Raw genomic sequence first — 25,693 nt, forward strand, 5'->3', positions numbered from 1 at the left:
CTCCTGAACCTTCAAAGTGTATCTGACTCACCCTGACATGGCACTCAGGGGCAGGTGGAGGCCTCATCATGGAGAGCAGGGCCTGGCTTCCTGCATCTCTTAAGCTTGACCTCCTGAAGAACAAGTTCTTGCTCTTTGCTTTCTGCTGTTTTAGTTCTATCGTCACATAGTCCAGTTTCTGATAGTCATTGCGAGCCTTCTGTTTTTGATGAAATATTTGGGTTCTCAACCTGGGTCCACAGTTTCTTTGGGGTCCATTAACTATTTGAAATTATATTCAGAGGTTTATATTTATATGTAGAGGAGAGTCCATAAGCGCTTCCATCAGCATCTCAAAGGAGTCCATAACCTTAAAATATGTTATTCGTTTCTATACTAGATAATTTCCAAGTTTTTTTTCCAATTCCAACGTGGCCTGATTTCAAGTTCCCCCAGCTCTGCAAAATCATAATTGTACAATCCCATATTGCAACAAAACATTTAAAGTTTCTTGGATTGTTATAATGTGATATATAATAGAGATGAAAACAGTCTGCTGCCCTTTGGAAATACATTCCACTCATTTATATGGGGAATTACTTTTAAAAAAAACTTTTCAAATGATTAAAATGAGACTTTTGTGTCTTTGGTGAGTGGAAATTCTTCCAAAAAGCAAGCAGTGAACTCACTACTTAATGGTAGAATCAGTAATGTAAAGAATGTTCAGGAACAACCATGCGTCAAAAACCCTTAAGATAATACAATTCCCCTGGAAATCCCTTGAAAATTCCCTTAGGTTGTTAGGTGAGTCAAAGAGCAGTCCATGAATGAATGATACAGGTGGCTGAATATGACTCTGCCTTCTGCAGCACTGCAGTAATGAAACTTGGGGAGAGAATTCTTAAGAGTCGAACATAAATGAAAGTGACCATTCATCATGCTAAAGATCATTTGTTCATGCTAAAGATCTTTCATTCACTCCAAAAGTAATTGGTGTTTCCTATTTTCGAAGTAGAGGACCAGGTTCTAAGGGGCAGAGTGGGCAGAAAGACAAGGAAGAGAAAGGCCTTGCTCTAAAGAGCTTAGAGTGCTGTAGGGAGACACAAGTAAATGACAGAATACGAGAGATCTAAAAATATCTTCGAGGCACAAAAAGCATGCTATCAAAGCAAGACAAAAGAAATACTAGGAAACCATCATTCTCAGTAAATTAACATAAGAACAGAAAACCAAACACTACATGTTCTCACTCATAAGTGGGAGCTGAACAACGAGAACACATGGACACAGGGAGGGGAACATCACACACTGGGGCCTGTTGGGGGATGGGGGGCTAGGGGAGGGATAGCATTAGGAGAAATACCTAATGTAGATGATGGGTTGATGGGTGCAGCAAATCACCATGGCACATGTATACCTACATAACAAACCTGCACATTCTGTACATTTATCCCTGAACTTAAAAGTATAATAAAAAAATTAAAAACAAGCAAACAAAAAAACAAAAAACCAGAAAAACAAATGCCATGGCAACATCAGGAAGTTTCCACCCCCCCACCAAAGTAAAAGAAATACTAAAGCCTGCCTAGATCACCGAATTTTTGCTTTTGATATGAGCCTTTAAAATGGGATGAGATGTCCTTAACAGGAAGTCATTCCCGGAAAGACAAAGGCAGGAGAGTACACAGCCTGTGTGGTAGAGGTGGAATACCCAGGAAGGAAAAGCTTAGCGCAGGATGGAGAGTTAGGTTAGGGTCAGACTTTGAGACCATGGACATTGTGCTTAGAAATCTTGACTTTGGGCCGGGTAAGGTGGCTAACACCTGTAATCCCAGTACTTTGGGAGGCTGAGATGGGTGGATCCCTTGAGGTCAGGAGTTTGAGACCAGCCTGACAAACATGGTGAAACCCCATCTCTACTAAAAATACAAAAATTAGCAAAATTTTGCTGGATGTGGTGGCACATGCCTGTAGTCTCAGTTACTCGAGAGGCTGAGGCTCAGGAATTGTTTGAACCTGGGAGGCAGAGGTTGCAGTGAGCTGAGATTGCACCATCTCACTTCAGCCCAGGCAACAGAGCAAGACTCTGTCTCAAAAAAAAAAAAAAAAAAAAAAAAAAAACTTGACTTTATTTCATATGTGATGGAAACCATGAAAGTTTTTTTGAAGGCTAGGGAGGACATAATTTAATCTATGCTTTAAGTAGGTAACTCTGGTTATGATAGGGCGATAGGGAATATTTTAGGAGAAACCCCGGTATGGTCCAGAAGAGAAATGATGAGCACCTAAACTTGAACCATGTCAAGGAGAAGAGAAAAGGAGGATGGAGGAGAGAGTATGAGGAGGTGAATGTTTAGGTGTGGAGGTGGAAGAACAGGGAGGAGAGGAGATCAGGGACAGCTGGGAGGGTAGTGGCTCTAATTTACAGAGTGAAAATAAAGGGAAAAGAGGTGTCAATGAGGGGGTGGTGTTGGAGGGGAAAGAATAGTGAATGATCCATTCTGGCAGGAGTGGCAAGGGTTGAAAAGCAAAGAGACTACTTTGAAGCTGTCAGTAATTCCCCAAGGAAGTCAGAGTAGAGTATTGCAGGTATCAGCCCCATTCACAAGACTGCACCACATGGGCAGGGAAGAATGAAATGCAGCCATTGCTGGGATTCTCGCTTGCCCTGCCTTAACCTTTACACATCCTCATGTAAATATTGCAACCATGCCCACTTAGTGACCCCCATTTGGGAGACTAAGGGCAGAGGGTTGAATAACATACCTCCATCAATAGTCCCTACCTGTTGGAGTGAAAATTCAAACGCCAAAGAGATGTGCTTTTAACCCCCATGCCTCTCCAGCTTTTGGAACGTTCGAGAGTAAACCAAAGGAAAAAGATGTTTGAATAGTTTGGTGAGAAAGCAAGATTTAAGTTCAGGGAATATTTTCTCTTTTTATCATTTTAGATCTTAGATCGCTATCCCTTCCACAGGAAGTGATTCAGAGTTTCAGGAGCACTTGTTCAAAAATGACCCTAATGAAGAATAAAATGTAAGTAATCAGAACACACAGGAAACTTTTTGTTTGCTTTTTTATTTTTGAACATGGCCACTCAATATTTGGTTTATCATTCAACAATTATATTTCAAAACTAAAAGTAATTTATATGGTGCTGTACATAATTTTTTAATGGAAACTATTTTGTTTCCTTCCTGTCCTTCCCTCCAAATCAATGGAAATCATTTCAGTACCATATAAATGATATGTAATCTGATAATATGACCATCTCTGATTATGCCATTTCCCAGAATACAGGAACCCCGAGCCCTTCATCTTGAGGATTCAAGTTCTCATTTAAATGCACAAATACAATGCATAATAAGCCTCTGCTCTTTCTCCACAGAGGTGTTTTCCCACCAGGAAAAATGGCTGGAAAGACCTAGAGTTCCAGGGAGTGAGGGGCGAGGCTTACCTGAGTGTGTGGTTTCTTGCTAAGCTTGGCTGACGCTCTTGCAGCATTTCAAAAATGTTTGGCTGGCGAAGAAATGCCACAATCTTGTCATTATATGCTGAAACAGGCAAAAGCACAGAGTTGTGGTCGAGTCTGCAGCCCAGAGATAATCACTCTGATGACTGGAAAATGGCTGCTTGATACCAGGATTAATGAAGGAGTTTGAAGGGCAGGCAGCATACTCATCAAAAAAATGCAAGCTCTTGAAAGTTTTTAAAATGTGACATAATAACATTATAATTTTTTAAGGGATCAAACTAAAAGTGAACCAGATCTATGTTAATCATCCTTAACGTTTCAGGATCTTTACTAGGTATTAATGCATCTCTGCATGAACAAGTAAAGGAGAACAAAATAGCTCTCCCATTAGAGGAGTTCTCCTCTCCCTTCTAACTTTTCTTGGTCATTTTGCTGTAGTTATGGTAAAATATTCTTTATGAGTGCAAAGAAATCCATGTGTTGATTTCCCAGTAGTGCTAATGGAAATACCATTTAGATGCTCTCATTTCATTTTCCTTGATACAAGTGGCATATGTTTTGGAAAGAGGTGGCTGAAGTTAGGAATGGAGACTGCAAACTTTATGCCATACATACATGGAAAGAGAGGTATACATTAAAAACTGTCTAGCAACAGTAAAATTCACCTCCTCATTTAAACCATGCTCTTGTGCATGGGGTTAACAAATCACTGAATAGAGTAAGGAAGAAAGGACCTGAGAGTTTGGGAAAGAATAGAAAAGACAGGGAGGGGAACAGATAGGTGAGGAGGAAGGGAGAGGGGAAAAGGACAGAGGGGAGGATGGTAGCAGGGGTTGGGGAGTGCACCATATCCTAAAAGAGGAGAAAGGAAAGACAGAATGTTGAATAGTAAAAGGTTCATGACAAAAACCAGAAAAACAAACAAAAAATCAAGGCTACGTGTTGCTATTCTTTGAGCCAGGGGCTCAAACAAGCATGATACATACCCAGTGGCAATGACTCATTTTGATGTTGGCTTCGAATAGCAGCTACTAAGCTGTGTCCTGGCCTGGCCAGTAAAGAGGCTCCTCTGTTTCTAGAAACTTCTGAGGCCTAATTTTAGAATAAAAGCATAAGCATTAGAAATTTGTATCAATTTCAGATGTCTCTTGATACCAGTTTTTCAACCTAAGGGGTAAAAGATTCTGAAGTCACCTAAGTTGAAAAAGTAATAAAGCGATGGAAAAGAAAGCTTACAAAAGTGTCTAAGTAGAGTTGATGATGTGCTGTACTATGGTTAAGAAAGCCATCTGGCTCACGCCTGTAATCCTAGCACTTGGGGAGGCTGAGACTGGTAGATAACAAGGTCAGGAGTTTGAGACCAGCCTGGCCAACATAGTGAAACCCCGTCTCTACTAAAAATACAAAACTTAGCCAGATGTGGTGGCAGGCGCCTGTCATCCCAGCTACTTGGGAAGCTGAGGCAGAAGAATCACTTGAACCCGGGAGGTAGAGGTTGCTGTGAGCCAAAATCACTCTGGCCTGGGCAACAGAGCAAGGCTCTGTTTCAAAAAAAAAAAAAGAAGTGATCATGTCAAAGTTATGAATATTAATCAAATTAATACACTGAATTGAATAGCCCAAGAAACATTTCTCATCATAAATTTGTTAAAGAGAGATAAATCCTAGATAAATATTATTGGTAAGGTAGGCCTATAACTTTCCAAGGTAGCATTGAACTTTAGTACCGAATGTATAATGGACTTCTTGTTTAAATAGTATTGATTACATTCATTCTTTGTTGAATGCCTGTTATTGCATTCACTGTGCTGGCTTCTGTTCACATAGCATCTTATATATCCTAACAAATTCTGCAAGATAAGCACTATTAACCAAAATTTACAAATAGGGAATCTGAGGATCCAGGAAAAGTATGGTTTCCCCAGATTTACAACCGTAAGAGAGAGGGATAACCAGGATTCTAATACTTGACTGCAAAGCACTTGTTTACTCCTTCCACACTGCCTGCCTGCTTCCAATATCTTGGTTCTGCTTAGGCATTTTGACAAAACTTCAGAGATAAATAACTTGCTTAGCCTAAAGTTGATACTTGTGATGATTAACTTTAAACTAAATTAGCTCAATTTTGTCGGTGCGGTGGCTCACATCTGTAATCCTAGCACTTTGGGAGGCTGAGGCAGGTGGATCACTTGAGGATAGGAGTTTGAGATTGGCCAACATGGTGAAACCCCGTTTCCACTAAAAATCCAAAAATGAGCCAGGCATGGTGGCGCATGCCTGTGATCCTAGCTACTCGGAAGGCTGAGGCACGAGAATCCCTTGAACCCAGGAGGCAGAGGTTGTAGTGAACCAAGATTGCGCCATTGCAGTCCAGCCTGCGTGACACAGCAAGACTCTATCTCAAAAACAAAACAAAACAAAAAAACTAACTTAGCTCAATTTTAAATTTTGTAAATTAAAAAAAATCACCTTTGTAAAAGGTGAAAGAAAAGTTTGCTGATCAATAAACTATGCAGTTCTAGAGCATGATAATGGACATTCTCACTGTAATTCTACATACATTTTGTTTTTTAAGACCCTTGCAGAGTAAGATGTTAAAATCTATAGAGGCACTATAGATTTTCCACATTGCAGTACATTCACCAGATATATGGGATTTAATATAGAGTGTAACTCATCCTATGATATTTGGCAAAGTCTGCTAAACTAGGCTTTAAAATAGTTAAGAATTTTGAAGTGTTAAAGACTTTAGACAAAGTAAATTTACAGAGTTTAATTGATCAAAGAACAGTGTGAGAATGGGGTGGTCCTCACTCAGAACCAGAGCCAGAAAGGGAGGAAAGAGCTCTGTTCTGCAACCATGGGCAGGCAGCATTTATGGATGGGGAATGGGAGCGTGGTACGGAAGCAGCTTGACTGGTTACAGCTCAGTGTTTGCCTTATTTGAACATGGTCTGATCAGTTAGCCACCTGCAATAGACTGAAGCTTGGCTGTTGTGATTGGCTGAGACTCAACCCTTTGTTGCCAAAGTATACTCCCAAATTAGGCTTTCAGTTAATTCATGTCCCAAGTGAGGTGGCAATCCATTACGTAACGACTCAAAAGTATGAAGGCATCCTCAAGCCAAGTTTAATTTAATGTAACAGATGATAATTTTGTAAGACACTTAAAAAGAGTTCAAACATCCGGATTTAAAAAAAAGGAAAGACAATCCTCCCTCTGAGACCAGCATAAAACTCACTCACACAGAATTCAGGAAGGTGATGAGGACCAGTGCTACAAAGTCTAGACAAGTCAGTTCCAAACGGCCACTTAAGAATAGCCCATGTGTGATACTGCAGATCGTAATTAGGGCAAATTACTTAACGATCCCTAATGACAAACACAGGCATTGCTGATTTTCCTTTGGTTCCCACTTCCATACTCCACACCCAAGGATAACATCCTTTGTATGCAGACAGGGCCACCAGTTCACTCTCTGTATGTGGTAGTCTTTGCTGCTTTTCTGGAAGTTGGGTAGAGATGCAGATGCATCTGTTTTCTCTCCTGGTCCTTCTTATTGCCCATGGCCTACTTGAAGGACAAGGGAATAGATTCTGTGCCACTTTGGTGGACTTCTCACTTTGATGTCATTAGATCTCAGCTCTGCTCAGCTGGCAAAGCCAGACACCAGGGTTTAGAAGCTGGTATTTCTGCAGCAGCACATTCCAGTCTCAAATGTTTACAAAGCAAAAGATGAAAGAAAAGTTTGCTGATCAATAAACTATGCAGTATTGAATCCTCATACTTCTCTTTTTTCTCCATGAATAAATAAATAAATAAATATGTAAAGGCTTTCTGGGACTGAAATTATAAGCCTCTTTTTCTTGGAGGGAATCATGTCAGTTTGCCTTAATGTGTATTTAAAATATTATTGATCTTGTAAAGACAGGAGTCTCAGAGACCCACCAGCTGAAGGTTATCTAAGTGATAAATTACAGAGGGAAACTGGGGAAACAGCCAGATCTGCTGGCTGAGCTAGGGAAGGCTTGGCTGTGCACTGAACTCAGGAGACATTTGTTGTTTTGCCCTGAGTGAAAGTGTCTAACTGTCAGGGCATCACCCAGAAATGAATAAGGCTTTGAAACAGAAAGAGGCTCACTTCTATTCCTGGCCCTCACAGGAAATTCATTAATCGTGCCTACTTCTGAGGTCATCCACTCATGGGTAAAACTGAGCCAGATTGAAAAACTTCAGAAACCAGCTGAAGTCCAGCTAGCCCAAAGGCAGAGGACTGACTGACAAACATTCTTCAGGCCTGATATGAGTGTGATACAGGAAATAACACAGGGGGAGATACGGCTTGTTGCGTCCCTGAGACACAGAAATGTCTGCAAAGGGTTGGTTGGTACTGGATGGCTCATAGACCAGAGCCTGGAGGACAGGAGGGTTGGATAGAAACGCCCTTCTCCAACAAGGGGCCCAGGAATGGACAGCGATGAAGACAGTTTCAGGCAGGGCTGGAGGAAATTCTGAGGGTCTAAGTTTGAACTAGGATTTAGTATGTGCTAGGATCCTTGAAGCCCTGTAGTGGTACTAAACAGTCCATCTCGAGGGACGTCTGACAGCAACTGAGTGACTGATTTGAATCTCACTGCAAACATGATGCCAACATGGCTTTGTTTTTTTTCTTTCTTTTTTTTTTTTTTTTTTTTTGAGATGGAGTCTTGCTCTGTTGCCTAGGCTGGAGTGCACTGGCGTGATCTTGGCTCACTGCAACTTCTGCCTCCTGGGTTCAAGAGATTCTCATGCCTTAGCCTCCCGAGTAGTTGGGATTACAGGCATGCACCACCACGCCTGGCTAATTTTTCTATTTTTAGTAGAGATGGGGTTTTGCCATGTTGGCCAGGCTGGTTTTGAACTCCTGACCTCAGATGATCTGCCCGCCTCGGTCTCCCAAAGTGCTGGGATTACAGGCTGGAGTGTAGTGGTGCAATCATAGCTCACTACAAGCTCAAACTCCTGGGCCCAAGCAATCTTCCTGCCTCAGCCTCCTGAGTAGCAGGGACTATAGGCACATGCCAATGTGCCCAGCTAATTTTAAAAATGTTTTTGTAGAGATGGGTTCTTGCTATGTTGACCAGGCTGGTCTTGAACTCCTGGCTTCAAGAGATCCTCCTGCCCTGGCCTCCCAAAGTGCTGGGATTACAGGTGTGAGCCAGCATCCCCGGCCTGCTTTGTTTTCCTAAGGTCAGAAAATAACTACAGGACTGATTTTCCATTTAAAACCAAAATGATATGACTCTAATTTCCTGGCATTTGACCCCTTTGGTCATATTAAGTTTCTCAGGGGTGTGTGTGCGTGTGTGGGCACATGTGGTAAGGGGCGAGCGAGGGGAGAGAGAGCCCCTGGTGGCCTGCCTCTCCCCAGACATGCTTCAACAACTCTTCCATAATTGGGTAAAACCCAGTTTGTAGTAGGGACTACTTTTAGGATTTCTTTTTCTTTTGATATCGATAGCTTTCATCATAATTGTAAATGTGAAAACTTCAAACATTTAGCTCTCCAGACAAAACAAAATAGATATCCTCAGAAAATAGTTTTCAGCAACTGGTAAACAAGCTGCTCTTCAGCCTTGCAATTTGGGAATGTACTCTTGCGGGTTTCCTTAAAGCTGTGATTGAAAATTGCATGTTTTAGGCTGAATTTGGGTTAATAATCAGCTAATCCTCTCTCTGCAAACACTGGAGACTTGATGATAAAAAAAAAATGTAGCAAGTTCACAGGAAGGGCTCAAAGGACGAATTTACATTTATCTCTAGATTCCTTCTGTGTTCTGAAAATAGATCATTAACAAAGTTGTCAGAATTATCTTAAGGAATTTGAGTTGTTCAATATTTTTATAATAAAAAGCGGGCAATAAACATCATGTTCAAGAAAGGCTTGTGTTAAATGATGGTAGATCCATGTGATTAAATATTATAGAAAAATGTTAATGGCGTGGAAACTGTCTATGAGGCACTAGGATATAGAACCATAGACAACACAATCTAGTGTCTTTATTTTTATGTGTACCTGTGTCTCCAGATGGGGAATTATGCTTTTCCATCTGTGTCTGTATTCTGCATTCATTACATATTGTTCATACAGTGATGTGCCACATAGCGATGTTTCAGTCAACAATGGATGCATAGGCAATGGTATTCCCATAAGCTTATAATAGAGCTGAAAAAGTCCTATCACCTGGTCATGTCATAGCTGTCATAATGTCATGGTGTAATTGCTTTAAAAAAATAAATTTAGGCCAGGCACGGTGGCTCACGCCTGTAATCCCAGCACTTTGGGAGGCTGAGGCAGGTGGATCATGAGGTCAGGAGTTTGAGACCAGCCTGGCCAACATGGTGAAACCCCGTCTCTACTAAAAATACAAAAAATTAGCCGGGTGTAGTGGTGCATGCCTGTAGCCTCAGCTACTCAGGAGGCTGAGGCAGAAGAATTGCTTGAACCCAGGAGGAGGAGTTTGCAGTGGGCCGAGATGGTGCCATTGCACTCCGTGTCATTGCACTCCAGCCTGGGAGACAGGGTGAGACTCCATCTCAAAAAAAAAAAAAAAAAAAAAAAAAATCGAACCAACCCAAATGCCCATCAATGATAGACTGGATAAAGAAAATGTGGCATATATACACCATGGAATACTACGCAGCCATAATAAGGGATGAGTTCCTGTCCTTTGCAGGGACATGGATGAAATGGATGAAACTGGAAACCATCATTCTCAGCAAAGTAACACAAGAAGAGAAAACCAAACACCTCATGTTCTCACTCATAAGTGGGAGTTGAACAATGAGAACACATGGACACAGGGAGGCGAACATGACACACAGGGGCCTGTAGTGGGGTTGGGGGCTGGGGGAGGAAGAGCATTAGGAGAAATACCTAATGTAAATGACAAGTTAATGGGTGCAGCAAACCCACATGGCACATGTATGTATACAAATGTAACAAACCTGCGCATTGTAAACACGTACCCCAGAACTTAAAGTATAATAATAAAAAAAAAATTAGTGTAGCCTAAGTGTGCAGTGTTTCTATTCTACAGTAGTGTACAGTAATGTACTAGGCCTCACAGTCACTCACTCACTGACTCACCCAGAGCAACTTCCAGTCCTTCAAGCTCCATTCACTGTAAGTATCCTATACAGGTGTACTATTTTTTAAATCTTTTATATTGTATTTTTACTTTACCTTTTCTATGTTTAGATACGTTTAGAGGCACAAATACCATTGTGTTACAACTGCCTACAGGATTCTGTACAGTTAATATGCTGTACAGGTTTGTAGCCTGGGAGCCATAGCCATACCGTACAGCCTAGGTGTGTGGTAGGCTATACCATCTAGGTTTGTGTAAGCGCACTCTAGGATGTCCACAGTGACAAGATTGCCTAACAACAACATTTTCAGAATGTATCTCTGATGTTAAGTTATGTATGACTGTAATTAAAAAGTTTATTTTCAAAGGTGTCTGAATTTTACAAACTTCCAGCCAAACCTGTGATCAAGTGCAGGTTACATTGAACCAAGAGGAAAATGACCAATTTTAAGAAGCAATGCAGCAATTACTCTCCCCGAAAGCAAGCTTCCTGAATGAAGATTCCTCCATGTCACCAGAGCCAATGAGATGACTTTTGCCATCAAAGAAACTTGCTGCAAAGAATGACTAAGAGTGACTTCTGCTTCTAAAGTGAGAAGCAAGTTTCTCTTCCCTGTCAGACTCTTGCCCTTTCCTGAGGCAGTCACCATCAAGCTTTTTCTTGGGTGTGTACGTTCCAGAAATTTTCTATGACTAACAGTTTTCTAACTTGACCAAGATAAGATGGCAAAAGAAATGAAAATTATGTGCTCTGCTTATCCTTCCTTATTGATGTCAACTTATATTAGGAATTGCAGTGTAAACAAGGCAAACGTGTTACTCTTTCGTGATTTCGTTGCTAAGATGGGATCCAGTATTCATAGCACTCCACTTATCTGTGACTTACTCTGGTCACACATTCTGAGGAGAGATAAGGCCTACTTTGCTGGTGCTTGAATATATTGCAGACAGATGTGCCTCCGCCTTAAAATGCGAGTGAAAGTGTCAAATAACGATCTTTTTATGTATAAATCCTTTATTTGTAATAACTGCTTTCAGGAATCTGTCTGAAAATTTTCCAGGTGAGGTAAAGGACAATCCAAAAGATTTTTAACAATGTTTCTATTAACAATCTGCCATTGGGGTTTGGAGAAAAACATTTTACCACTTAGGATCCTTAATAAAGAAACTCATTTTAATTCTTTCCTTACATGCAATTTATAAAAAATCAACTGCTGAATAACACTCAAGAGAATCGCTCATGTAGGTGAACAGAAAATACCCACACTTGTAAGTTGTAGTCTAAGAAATATCTATAGCTTAATTCCCTATTGCCTGTGATACAGGACACAGAAAAATAACGGATTATGGAAATAACCCATTGATGATTCCTGAGTCTCATATTTCCATCTGTTTAACTGTCATATCTAATCAGATATCCTGCTATTTTCACACACATTATCAACTTGCCTAAAGACAAACCTGCCATCCTCCCATCCTGCCTTTCCTGCTCCTCTTAGCTCTATGTTGTTAATGGGACTCTTAGTTATGCGGTCCTGAAGACGTGCAATCAAGCCCCACAGACTGAGAATCACAGAGCTGGAACACACGTTAGCGGTCACCCATTTGCAGAGGAAGCTGGGGTCCCTGGCAGAGGAGGAATGAACAATGATTGATACCCAGCTCCTCTGTGGACATGCCAGAGCTGGAATGCCTGTCTGCAGACTTAAGTCCCAGTGACTTTTTCCTCCACACCCCCCGACTTCCTTGAGGCTTCTCCCCATGGGCTGCCCTTTGTTTTCTCTTTGTCACCTCAACTCAGCCTCATCCCCTTCCACCTGATTGTGGCAGTGGTCTCCAGCAGGCCTCTCTTGAATCCCTCTTTGCCACAGCCCTTCCTCTTCTTGGCTTTCATGGTCTTCTTTTAAAAATATAAGTTTGTGGCTGGGCGTGGTGGCTTACGTCTGTAATCCCAGCACTTTGGGAGGCTGAGGCAGGCAGATCACTTGAGGTCAAGAGTTGGAGACCAGTCTGGCCAACATGGTGAAACCCCGTCTCTACTAAAAATACAAAAATTAGCCAGGTGTGGTGGTGCATGCCTGTAATCCCAACTACTTGGGAGGCTGAGGCAGGAGAATCACTTGAATCCAGGAGGCAGAGGTTGCAGTGAGCCGAGATCACGCCACTGTACTCCAGCCTGGGTGACAGAGTGAGACTCTAGCTCAAAAAAAAAAAAAAAAAAAAAAAGTTTGCACGGATGGCTGTTAGGAAACCTGAGCTGTGGTCCTGAACTCCCTATGTGAAGTGAGCTCTTGGTATTTCAGTTTACTGGACTGTAAAATAATGGTTCTTCACTGGGGTAATACTACCATCTATGGGTGTGTGGAAATGCTGGGGGCGGGGGTGCTGTTCTGTTTTGTTTTGTCATAGACTAGGGGAAGTGGGGGCACTCCTGACATTTAATGGATGGGGTCAGGAATAAAAGGTCCTGCAATGTAATGGGACGATTCCACACATCAGAGAATTGTCCTGCCCCAAATACCAAGAGTCTTTCCCCATCTCTCAAAATGTGTTTTAGAAATGATTTCACCCTGAAACAATGGGTGAATCAATTACTTTCCTCAAATTCATTCAGTGGTCCCTTAAAAAAGTTCCAACTCTTCCATGCAGCACTAAAGTTTTCTGAAACCAACGCGCAGCAAGTGGGAACCTGCTGCTCGGCCTAGACTGAACTAGTCACTGTCTCTCTGTGAGCCTTTCTCAATCCGACCTCTGCACCTTTGCTTAGGCTGTGCTCTATAAGGCTTCCCTTCCCCATCCTTTGTACCTATTCTACCAGTTTTCAAGTTCTAGTCAGGTACCTTATTTTATTTTATTATTTGTTTTGTTTTGTTGAGACAGAGTCTTGCACTGTTGCCTAGGCTGGAGTGCAGTGGTGTGAACACATTTTGCTTCAGCCTCTACCTCCCAGGCTCAAGCCATCCTCCCACTGCAGCCTCCCGAGAAGCTGGGAGCACACGTGCACGCCACCACACCTGACTAATTTCTAATTTTTTTGTAGAGAAAGGGTCCCGCCATGCTGCCCAGGCTGGTCGCAAACTCCTAGGCTCAAGCGACCCTCCCATCTCAGCTTCCCAAAGTGTTTGCATTACAGGCGTGAGTCACTGTGCCTGGCCAGGCACCTTATTTTAAAAGATACTTTTCCTTGGCTTCTTTTGAACTTTTGTGGCACTTATCCTAACATCTCTCTTGCCACTCAACCATATTCTGATTTCTCTCGTTACTTAACTCTGTATGTATTTTTGGCCTGGCTTCAAAAGTGGAATACAAACTTCTCTAAGGCAGGGATTGTCTCATACTTTGCATTCCACAGTGCTCATAGCAAGCCATGCATGGAATCAATTTTTGCTGAGCAAAATCACATCACAGCAAAAGCAGTCAACATTTCCTACCACCCACTCCCCTCTATTTTGATACCAGAGTCCCTCTGTCTCCTTATCCCTAGGCTGAGGGCTCTTGCAGTGGGAGGAACCACATATTTATTTTCTTAGAGGCCGAGTCTTTGTTTTCTCTGGTGCACTGCCTCTGGATCAGATACCCCCTGCCTCTTGGCTTCTCTCTCCGTTGCTTTTCTTGGTGTCCCCTTGTGTCAGCCAAAAGCTACCAGAAGAGAGAGGATGGGCACAGGGATGGGTGAGGTTTGGAAATGTGATGAACAGGCAGGGTGGATGCATTAGGAAACAGACAGATGGCTGGTTCACAGCAACGCCCTTTCATCGTATGTGTTAGAGTCTTCCAGCTAGTTCTTTTTTTTTTTTTGAGATGGAGTCTCGCTCTGTCGCTCAGGCTGGAGTGCAGTGGCGCCATCTCAGCTCACTGCAAGCTCTGCCTCCTGGGTTCATGCCATTCTCCTGCCTCAGCCTCTGGAGTAGCTGGGACTACAGGCGCCCGCCACCATGCCTGGCTAATTTTTTTGTATTATTTTAGTAGAGACAGGGTTTCACTGTGTTAGCCAGGATGGTCTCAATCTCCTGACCTCGTGATCTGCCCGCCTCGGCCTCCCAAAGTGCTGGGATTACAGGCGTGAGCCACTGCGCCCAGCCCCAGCTAGTTCTTAACTGATACAGATGACACATTGTCATACATGTTATGGCAAATGATATTAATGATTTAAACGATATTAAATTAACTCATTTGGGCTATTCGATCACATCAAACACATGTTTTAAAACAGGTAATGCAAGTGGTGTCCATGGTTTCAGTCTTGTTCTTTCAGTTAGAAAGGTTTTAAATATTTACATTTCAGATTAATTTCTTGTAATTGTAAGAGATCTGTATTTTAGGGAATTCATCTTGCGCAACTGAAGTTTTTGTTTTATTGACAGTGAATCTGTCTGCAGTACTCAGCTACTTTATCACATGTAGTTACCCTATGTGTCTGAAATTGTCTTAATGAGATTAAAGAGCTTGAACTTTTTAAGTAAATTTAAAAGGCATATTCAAGTTCATGAAGAATTTTGAATTTATTCCCTATAATCTCAAGACAACCCACCTCGTACTTTGTGAAGTGTTACAGGAATGCCACCAGGGAGGGAGACTATGCATGTTGAACTGGGAAGCTGGGGCATTGCTTTCTGTAGTCTGTGAACACGCCTGCATCTAGCAAATCCTGACACCCATGTAATGCTCAGGGATGTGTAGTACTCCCTCTCTGCCTGGTCACATACACCTTATGTATATGAAGGAAGAAAGACTTAGCATGCTTTCGGCAGTCTCCTGAAACAATGATACTTAAGACGACTCCATGAAAAAAATTCATTTTATCACACTGGCATTAAGCCATGAGTGCCACTGGTTGGAAATAGTTATGTTTCTCAGAGTATACATAGGACTCCTTCTGAAAAAGTGGTAAATAACTGGTGCCGATACATCAACAATAGGTTCTTCCCTTGAGACTTATGTTTGCTCTCTAGAGGAGGTGGCTGCAGGGTGAATTGTTATCTTCCCATTTTCTCTGGAGAGAAACTCCCTGGCTCTCCCTAGAATGACTCACTGTGGCATATATGAATCTCTATATATATGTGTGTGTGTACATATATATACATATATATAGAGAGATTCATATATATGTACACACACATACATATGTACACACACACAAACTCACTCACCTACATACACATATATTCCTTTCCTTCCTACTCCATATTTCATTTTTTAAACTTATTATAATCCAATTCTATAAGCTGTTTTATGGGAAGTAGTTCTCAGAGGCCACATCTCTTGAGGTCCTGGTTTTTTTCCACAAAAAGAAGGCACAGATACTTGGGAAATGTCAGTTAGGACATAAAAAGAAATTTGCTCATGATATTGTCAGGAACTGATCAGGAGCAAAAAAAGAGCTATGTTTTGAGTTTTGGCTAGAGAAAGAAGGGCAGGAAGAGTATGGGATATAGATACTAATTCAGAAAAGCAATGAAGTGATCCTTAGCCTTTCATGGTAGCCACAAAGGGCTGCCAAGGAAAGAGCACATGGTAGAGTGGGAATAGAGTGGGAATAGAACACCACTTCCTGTGGCCTGGTTAATTCCCCCTAGTTTCTAGTCCATGGATACATTATATTGAAGTATTTTCTAGGATGTTATGGAGAGGTAGAAGTTTAAAGTTAGTCAGACATAACATAGCAGTTCCATGTATTCACACATGACAGGCCTCAGGAGGCACAGCTCCAGCCTTAAGTGTAGGGATCTCCTGACAGTGCATTTTCAGTTTCATTTCAACTAGACAGGTTTTTAGTAGTGGTGATTGTGTGGGACAAAAGGTAAGGCAGAAAAGGTAACTGAAGACAGGTCTGGGGTGTTAAGTGGGTGTCCCGGTCATCATTCTTCTACAAAGCAGGGTGCATATTGCTTAATCTCTTCCAGCGCAGGCAACCCTAGATCCTAGCCACTAAAGAACTGTTCTGCTCCCATGGAAGAGGCAGAGACTGTGACCCGTGAACAGTAGGGTGGGGTGTAGGGAGGGTTACCTCTCCAGCGCTGTAACTTCGGAGCCTCTGGAGGTGCTGTCGGTGAGTTAGATGATTGGGAAGACGACCGTTCTGAAGAGGGATTCGGGGGTCAATGAAAGTGGTAGCTCGACTGTTGTGGTCCACGAAAAAAGACTGCAAACAGACCAGTGAAAAAAGCACCGCGTGTGAGAATAGGCCAAAATGGAGTCAGTAATACACAGGAGTGCTACAGGGCCTGGGCCTCAGGTTTATTTCTGCCCAGCCTCCCCTACCCCTACTTCCTTTTCTAATCTACTCAAAACTCATCTATCTAGTTCAGGTTAAAAACTTGGCTGCACAGCAGGAGGTGAGCCACAGGCGAGTGAGCATTACCACCTGAGCTCCACCTCCTGTCAGATCAGCGGTGCCATTAGATTCTCATAGGAGCGCAAACCCCCATTGTGAACTGCGCATGTGTGGGAATCTAGGTTGCACACTCCTTATGAGAATCTAATGCCTGAGGATCCGTCACAGTCTCTCATTACCCCCAGATGGCAGCATCTAATCACAGAAAACCAGCTCAGGGCTCCCACTGACTGTACATCACGGTGAGCTATAGGATCATTTCATTATATAATAAAATGTAATAATAATACAAATAAAGTGCATAATAAATGTAATGTGCTTGAGTCTTCCTAAAACTATCCCCTACCCTCCCATCCGTGGAAAACTTGTCTTCCACAAAACTGGTGCCTGGTGTCAGAAAGGTTGGAGACCACTGATCTAAATGGGGAACAGGACACTGTGTCTTTTTGCTCAGTAGCTGAATGAAGCGGTATCAGTCATAGATAAAACATGGGGTTTCTAAGTAGTGACTATAATACTTTATTCAACACGGAAAGTAAGAGCAATAGAGCCTTTACTGGGTTAAGATAATACTAGTAATTAATAATCTGTAGAGTATTTTATTTACATTTAAGATAAGTGCTCTTTTTTATTATAGAATGTGTATATTTTCACTGAGAAAAAACTTTAAAAAGATAAAAAAGTAGAAAGAAGATAATAAAAATTACCCCAAATCAAAAAAAATTTTCATTTTTTCCTCCTTAGTATTTTCTTTTCTATACATACAAATATATACATATTTTCTTCACATCAAGATCTATAAATTTATGAGTTTTTTCACTTATTATTTTATAAGTATTTCCCTAAATTATTAAATACTCTTTTAACAGAGAATTTTAATGACTACATGATATTGTTTGATGGAAGTATAACAATTAATTTTAGTACCCTTAATTGTTAGACATTTGACTTTTTTACTATTTTAAAATGCTTCAATGAACACTTTTTTTTTTGAGACGGAGTTTCACTCTTGTTGCCTGTCACCCAGGCTGGAGTGCAGTGGCGCGATCTCAGCTCACTGCAACCTCTGCCTCCTGGGTTCAAGTGATTCTCCTGCCTCAGCCTCCTGAGTAGCTGGGATTACAGGCGCACACCCCCACGCCCAGCTAATTTTGTATTTTTAGTAGAGAGGGGTTTCTCCATGTTGGTCAGGCTGGTCTCGAGCTCCTGACCTCAGGTGATCTGCCTGCCTCGCCCTCCCAAAGTGCTGGGGTTACAGGCGTGAGCCACCAAGCCTGAGCCTGGCCGAATACTCTCGAATATAAATCCTTGTGCCATGTCTGAGTACCGTATATATTCCAATATATGGCAACATTGCTCTTTAAATTTAAAATTATCTCTCATAAAAGAGAAAGTTATTACTTTTTTTTTTAACAAAACGCTTTGTACCATAAGACAACTTTTTAATTACTCTCTTTTCAACGAACAGTAACATTTGGTGAAGTCATATCAGCTTTAAATGACCTCAATCAATGGTAATTTTAGATATTTTTAGGTTTACCTGACAACAGTAGTTAAAGAAATTTTATACAGATTGAGAAATTATTCTTGGAAGGTATGAGCTTATAATTTCAAGTATTGGATGTCACTGTAAACAAGCAGTTTAAAGAGCTTTATGAAAACTCATACAGGAAGTGGTTTCATAATTGAGATAAAAATACACCCCCCAGGAAGAAGGTAAATAACAACACTACTAATATCATGCGAATCAATATTTGTGACTTGCAGTAAAATTCCCCAAGATAGCATCCCACACAGATTCAAAAAGGGCTATACGTTCAATTGGAACTGAAGATGATATACCCTTGAAAAATTGGTAGAGGACTCAAAAAATGACACTAGTGACGTCAAAAATACAGGGAAATGGAATGAGACTTAAGTACGAATGGGAAAAAACAAAATTCATCAACATGCATTTTAAACACACAAGTGTAAGCTAAACTAATAAATATTAAAAATAGACTTCATGATTCAAATACATGCTGAGATGTTTATAAATTAAATTAAATAGGTTCCTTATATTTGTGTATCTGTGGCAATTGTTTAGTATGCATTTCTAAAAGTTGAATTAATTACTTGGTTAAAGTTAGAAAAATATTTATGATTATTGATCCATACTAATAAACTATCTTCACAACAGTTGTCCAGATTTATCATGTTACCATTAGTTCATGAATCTTCCTCTTTATAATGCTCTCACAAATACTAATTTTGAAAGAACTCTTAGAAATGTTGAATGGTAAATAATGATGAATTACAATTTCCCAGGGAATTTACAAAAGAAAAACATTTTCTTATAGGCTAATTAGTCAATTCCTTCCTTAGTGTATTGCCTGCGATGTCTGTTCCCTTTTTTGTTATTGTTGTTGGGATGTTAAAGTTTTTTTATTTATTATCCAAGTGCTAAGTTATACATCTGCCTTCAAATTTGCTTTTGATTTTTGTTTGCTTTATTTTCGAATACACTGAATTTTTAATATTCCTATGTATTCAAATCTCTCAATCATTCCTTTCCGGGGTCAATTAAGTGTTTAACTATATTTTTCTAGCTTTAGTTTCGGTGAGTTAATCATTAACACTAAATCTTTACCTTTCTGAAACTTATTTTGGTATAATATTAAGTTGTAGTTTGATATTTTTCTCAGAGAGCTCATTTTTCCAAATCATTCATTTCCTATTGTTTTATTATAAATAAATTTGTTATAAATACTACTGTCTGTTTCAGGATATTTTATTTGTTCCACTGGCCTGAGGCTTTTCACTGGTACTGCACTATTCCAATTATTAACGTCTGTAGGGCAAGTTTCCTCTTTCTTTTCCAATATTTTCTTACATATTCTTGTCTGTTTTCATTTTTCTGGAGGAACTAATATTAATTTTATTAAGTTCCAAAAATAGTTCTATTGGGATTTTGTTTAGAATCACTTGGAGACTGCAAATGATTTTGGAGAGAATTCTTTCCTTATGATAGTTGGTGTAACCATTTCCCATTTCTGAACATGTCTATTAAAGAATTTTTTTCTTAGTACAGTTTTGTAGTTGTTTTACTGAAGGACACATATTTCTGGTTAAGATGATTTATAGGTATTTAATATTGTCTGTTGCTATTCTGAGTGTATCTTTTCCTATAATATTTTATAACCCTTCATTGCTGGTACTCAGGAAAGTTGTTATTTGTGTATTTACTTTTTGTCTGCTTATCATATTAAATGCTTCCATCAAATAAATGACTCTTTTAAGTATATCCTCTTTGATTTTTAATTGCAAATCATGTTACTTTTGTCTCCTTCTTTAGGAGGGCTCTTTTATTTTTATCTCCTTTTTTGTAATATTGGTGAGTACTTCTAGAACAACGTTAAATAAGAAGTGGTGGTTGAAATCTTTTCTTATTCTTGATTTTTAAGGGAAAACTGCTAGGCCCGATTGTACAATAAGATGTCCACTGTTTTAAAGGAGGCTTTATTAGGTCACGAAAACATATTTACATTCTTAGTTTACCAAGAGTATTTGTTTTTAAAATATAAACGTGTATTCATCACACCTGTAATCCCAGCACTTTGGGAGGCCAAAGCAGGTGGATCTCTTGAGCTTGGGAGTTTGAGAATAGCCTGGGCAACATGGCGAAAACCTGTCTCTACCAAAAAAATACAAAAATATACCAAAAAAGCTATGCGTAGTAGTTTTGCATCTGTGGTCCCAGCTACTTGGGAGACTGAGGTGGGAAGATTGCTGGAGCACAGGAAGTCGAGGCTGCAGTGAGCTGTGATCATGCCACTGCACTTCAGCCTAGGAGACAGAGCGAGACCCAGTCTCACTAAATAAATAAATAAACAAATATTTAATTTTTATCAAGTAATTTTTAAAAAACACTTCTTAATCAACTGAAATTCCCTAATGCTACTAAGTCTTTGAGTATATCCTTTCTATATTTTATTAAGTATTGTTCACATGTATTTTCAACAATTTCTCAATGGTTTCTAAGTCTTTATTTTATTTTAAACCCAAGAGTCATCTAGAACATTGCTTTTACTTTCCAGGTGGCAAAGATTTTGTTTTTATGATTGTGCTTAAATTTACTTACAATTCAGTTTTATTGCTATATGGCCATAGGATGTGACCTGGCTATATTCTGCTTTTTTGTTTTCTTTGCAGTGTAGACTATCACCAGTTAAAAAAATAATCATGAAAAGTTGTCATCTTTATTTTTGGGGCCCTTTTTCTTTTTTGTTGTTGTGGCAAAATATACGTAAAACAATAACCATGTTTAAGTGTACAATTCAGTGGCATTAAGAATAATAAATTCTCACGGTTGTGCAACCATCGCCACTCTCTTTCCCCAGCACTTTTTCACCTTCCCAAATTGAAACACTGTATCCACAAAACAATAACTCCTCATTTTCTACTCCTTGAAGCCCCTGATAACCTCTGATCTACTTTCTATCTCTATGAATCTATTCTAGGTTCCTCATATGAGTGGAATCATAATTCTTGTCCTTCTGTGTCTTGCTTATTTCACTTAGCACAATGTCTTCAAGGTTCATTCATGTGTAGCGTGTGTCAGAATTTCATTTCTTTGTAAGGACAAACATTTCATTGCAGGTATATACCACATTTTGTTTATCCATTCATGTAAACTCTGTTTCTAATAAAAGAATTAATGTTTCATTCACATAAAGTTATATTATTTAAATCTCAAATTATTTTGTCTATTTAATCTGTCAAACTGATGGATATAAAACACATTTTCCTACTACAACTGTATCTTTCATCTCCTTTCATTTCTCCTTGATTTTTCTTTATTTAATATAATATGTTATTATTTGGCTCATAAGGTACATGATTATTATATCTTTATCTTAATTTTGCCATTGATTAATATAAAATATTTCTTTGACCCCCATTTAAGGATTTTTATTTATTTAGTTATTTTTTATTTTGAGACGGAGTCTCACCCTGTTGCTCGGGCTGGAGTGCAGTGGTGCGATCTCGGCTCACTGCAAGCTCTGCCTCCCGGGTTCATGCCATGCTCCTGCCTCAGCCTCCCGAGTAGCTGGGACTACAGGCGCCCACCACCATGCCTGGCTAATTTTTTGTATTTTTAGTAGAGACAGAGTTTCACCATGTTAGCCAGGATGGTCTCGATCTACTGACCTCGTGATCTGCCTGCCTCGGCCTCCCAAAGAGCTGGGATTACAGGTGTGAGCCACCGTGCCTGGCCCATTTAAGGATTATGATTGAAACTCCCCTTTGTATTATATTAATACATCACCACTGGTTTTTCTGTTATTGTCTTCACACTATATTAATATTTATTCTTTTATTTCTAAACTTTCTAAATCACCTCTTAGGTATGTCTTTTTGTAAACTGGATCTGTTTGTTACCAAAGCCGAGAGTGTTTTCCTTTCGGTACCTAAGTTTATCATGTTTCCACCTATTGCCATAACTGTTATGCTTGGCTTCACTTACTTTTTTACTTTACTTACTTACTCGTTATCTTACTTTTATTATTTCCATCTTCTTTGCAATTTTTTGTGTGCTTTGTCATACAAACTCTGTTTTGTTTGATTTTATCTTTTGAAGGAATTTGGAAGAGAAAAATTCTATTTTAAATGGTACAAACAGTTGCCTTTTAAGCTTGTCAGATTACCATATTTAGCCTTTGTTTTTTAAATGATCCAGTTTTACTCCCCTTGAGCCCAACTAGTAACTCAGCTTAACTTTCCTTCCCTTGCTCATCTTCCCTCTTCTCACTTCCTTACTTTTTTTTTTTTTAATTCCAGTCTGGTGATATTGATCCAGACTGTTATTATACAACTATTCCATTTCTATTACACAACTTTTCCCATATTTTATTTAGACTTTTCCAATATGTTTTAAAGCATTTTAACAATTACTTTTATTTATACTTATGTATTTGATTGATTTAAATACTCACCACTAGTCCTTTTTATACTATCATTTTCTCACTATTAATGTCGTGCTTTGATTCGTTAGTGATCCATCTGGAGAATGGCTTCTGGAGTTTCATCAGTGTCTTAGTGTGTTTGTGTTGCTATACAGGAATACCTGAGACTAGGAAATTTCTAAAGAAAAAAGGTTTATTTGGCTCATGATCCTGCTGATTGGAAGACTGGGTGTCTGGGGAAAACCCCAGGCTGCTTCCTTCCACTCACGGTGGAGGCTGAAGGGGAGCATGTGCAGAGATTTCATGGTAAGACAGGAAGCCAGAGAGAGTGGGTGTAGGGGGTGGGTGCCAGGCTGTTTTTAACAACCAGCTCTAGAGGGAACTAATAAGGTGAGAACTCACTCACTGCTGCAAGGATGGCACCAGTCCTTCCTGAGGGATCTGTCCCTGTGACCCAAACACCTTCCACTAGGCCCCACCTCCAACACTGCCACAGTAGGGATTAAATTCCAGTGTGAGATTTGAAGGTGTCAAACAAATCATATCCAAACTATCAAACTGTAACAATCAGGATGGGTAAAAGAGTAGGGTAAGCTCTGATTTTGCACATGAGGTTGTTTTTCTGTCTTCATCCATGAATGACAATCATTGTCTGTATTTAGGACTACCGGGCTACAATCTTTTCTCATCAATATCTTGGAGTCATTGCTCTGTGGATTTCTCTAGTTTCATTTTTAGGATGGGAAATCTGAAGCTTGTCTGATTTTTATTCTTTCGTAGGTAATTTTTATATTATCATGGCTGCATATTGATATGATTTTTAAAGAATTTCTATTTAAAGACATTCCAGAACATGTGGAGATATATATGTATTTTAATTACCTTTACTGTAATTCAGCGAGCCCAATTAATCTGCTCACCTAAATAATTTATTTTAAATCATCAACGTTTTAATTTTAATATTTAATTTTTATTTAATATAATTAGTATTAACATTTAGTTATTCCTGCTGTACCTAGTATTCTGGTTTCTTCCCTCAGGTAACTCTATAAGTCATTGGTGCAACAGAGATTTATTGAATGCCAACTATATACTAGGCATTATTCTTGGCCCTTGATGTTTTATTTATGAGCAAAACAAAGATTTCTGTTCTCAAAAAGCCTAAAATCCTGCCACAAGAAACAGACAATAAGCAATAAACCTCATAAATGTGTAAGTGACATGGGAAAGCACATGGCCTAGGAGTCAGGGAAGGTTGTGGTATTAACTTGGATGGTTAGGATAGGCATAGAGAAGATAAGTTTTTTCTTTTTTCAGTTTTTGCATTTTTTTTTTTTTTTTTTTTTTTTACTGTCTCCTCCACTGATTGAAATCTGGTCCCTTCCTTCTGCTTTAGGGGCTGTTTCCATGTTCATACGCCATATTGGTGATGAGATTTCACATAGCATCAGTGCTGCTCTGTTTTATCCCTATGCTATTATTACCTTTTGCTTTTCTCTGCAATCTTAAAACTGCTATTTTCGGACTACTTATGTCTGTTTCCTCTCAGCTTGTTTTCTGTTTGTGGCTTTTTCCTCTTAGTTAATAACAGAAGTCATGTGTTCCTGTACTATTTCATGGATGATGAATAGATGTCTTTTAAATAGTTCTATTTTCCAAAGAAAATTATACTTTCTGAGAAAAAATATACTTTTTGAAAAAAAGACATGCTTTTTGTCAGACCAAGATTCTGTTCGCTTCTTGCAGTAGTGTCTCTTCCTAGGCCCCTTCTCATTTTATTTATTCATTCCTTAGCTGAGGCTGCCTTGGTCTCACGTCTGCCACAAGACAGGACCCATGGGGCCCATCACCCTATCTCTCTGATGGTAACTGCCTCCATAAGCTTAGACTTGGAATGAGGTTTGAGGCACACATGCAATCTCTGTTAAATTGGACAGAAGGCTCTGTCCTTCTTTCTCAGACTCTGAAGATGGCAGATGAGTCAGATGCCAGCGTGTTCTTTGCCCCGGTCCTCTTGAAGCAGCAGAGCTCTGAGCTCCTTACCTCTGTCCCGTTTGTAGAGATGACCATGCATTCAAAGACACCAAACAGCTCTGCCCATCCCTTCTACTTCCTACCATGGTGGATAATAAAAGCAAAGATTGCCATCTTTGAATGTATAGATAAAGCAAGAAGCAGATTGTCCAGGGTGAGGGGCAAGGACCTGCTCTGGCCAACTACGAAGGTGGCTTTTGCATAGTGAGCTATGGCCGCGCCATTGTTCAGTGAGTTGTATTCCTAACTCTCAGCCTCCTGTGCAGCATATCCTTTCCAAGTTAGGGGGTGAAACCTGTAAGACACAGTCCAAACATGTTTTTCTCAATCTATTCCCCTCATCAGTGGGCTTTGGCAATGAGATATTCTTTTATTTCCCCCACTTCACAATCTTGATCTTGGTTTGGGCGACATTAAGACAAAGTGGTAGATACTACTAATCTGTCATGATATTAACAATCATTCCTTCATTAACTTATTAACTTATTTATCTGGTTGTAAAATCATGAAGGCAACGTAGGCATTACTGTTGCTATTTTAAGGCTCAGAAAGGTGGAGTGACTTGCACAGGGTCATGTATTTAGACTGAGATGGACTGGTCCATGTATTTTTCCCACTATCCTCCTTTGTTCCTCTCTGACCACCCTATGGACTGTAGTAATACATTGCAAGTCTAAGGCTACTTTCCCCAGCAATTCACTGCATGGTATGCCTCTTAGACATTCTGTAACTATGAGTGTGTGTATGTGTGTGTGTTCAATTAATAAGAAATTGCTGAGACCATTTGTGTGTGTGT

The 25,693-nt window shown here is 39.9% G+C and overlaps 1 protein-coding gene across 8 annotated transcripts in view; it reads right to left on the reverse strand.

The window, feature by feature from the left end:
• Positions 1–25,693, reverse strand: part of HECW1 (HECT, C2 and WW domain containing E3 ubiquitin protein ligase 1) — a 464,866-nt gene that overhangs the window by 69,261 nt on the left and 369,912 nt on the right. For all 8 annotated transcript variants that reach the window (XM_003268823.3, XM_012496683.2, XM_030796709.1 and 5 more), the window contains 3 exons: positions 16,592–16,726; positions 4,440–4,545; positions 3,436–3,532 (listed from right to left, as the gene is read on the reverse strand). In XM_003268823.3, coding sequence (XP_003268871.1) covers positions 3,436–3,532; positions 4,440–4,545; positions 16,592–16,726 — 338 coding nt within the window. The remainder of the gene's footprint in view (positions 1–3,435; positions 3,533–4,439; positions 4,546–16,591; positions 16,727–25,693) is intronic.

The sequence above is a fragment of the Nomascus leucogenys genome, chromosome 17 (assembly GCF_006542625.1).
Source record: "Nomascus leucogenys isolate Asia chromosome 17, Asia_NLE_v1, whole genome shotgun sequence".
Classification (NCBI taxonomy): Eukaryota; Metazoa; Chordata; class Mammalia; order Primates; family Hylobatidae; genus Nomascus; species Nomascus leucogenys.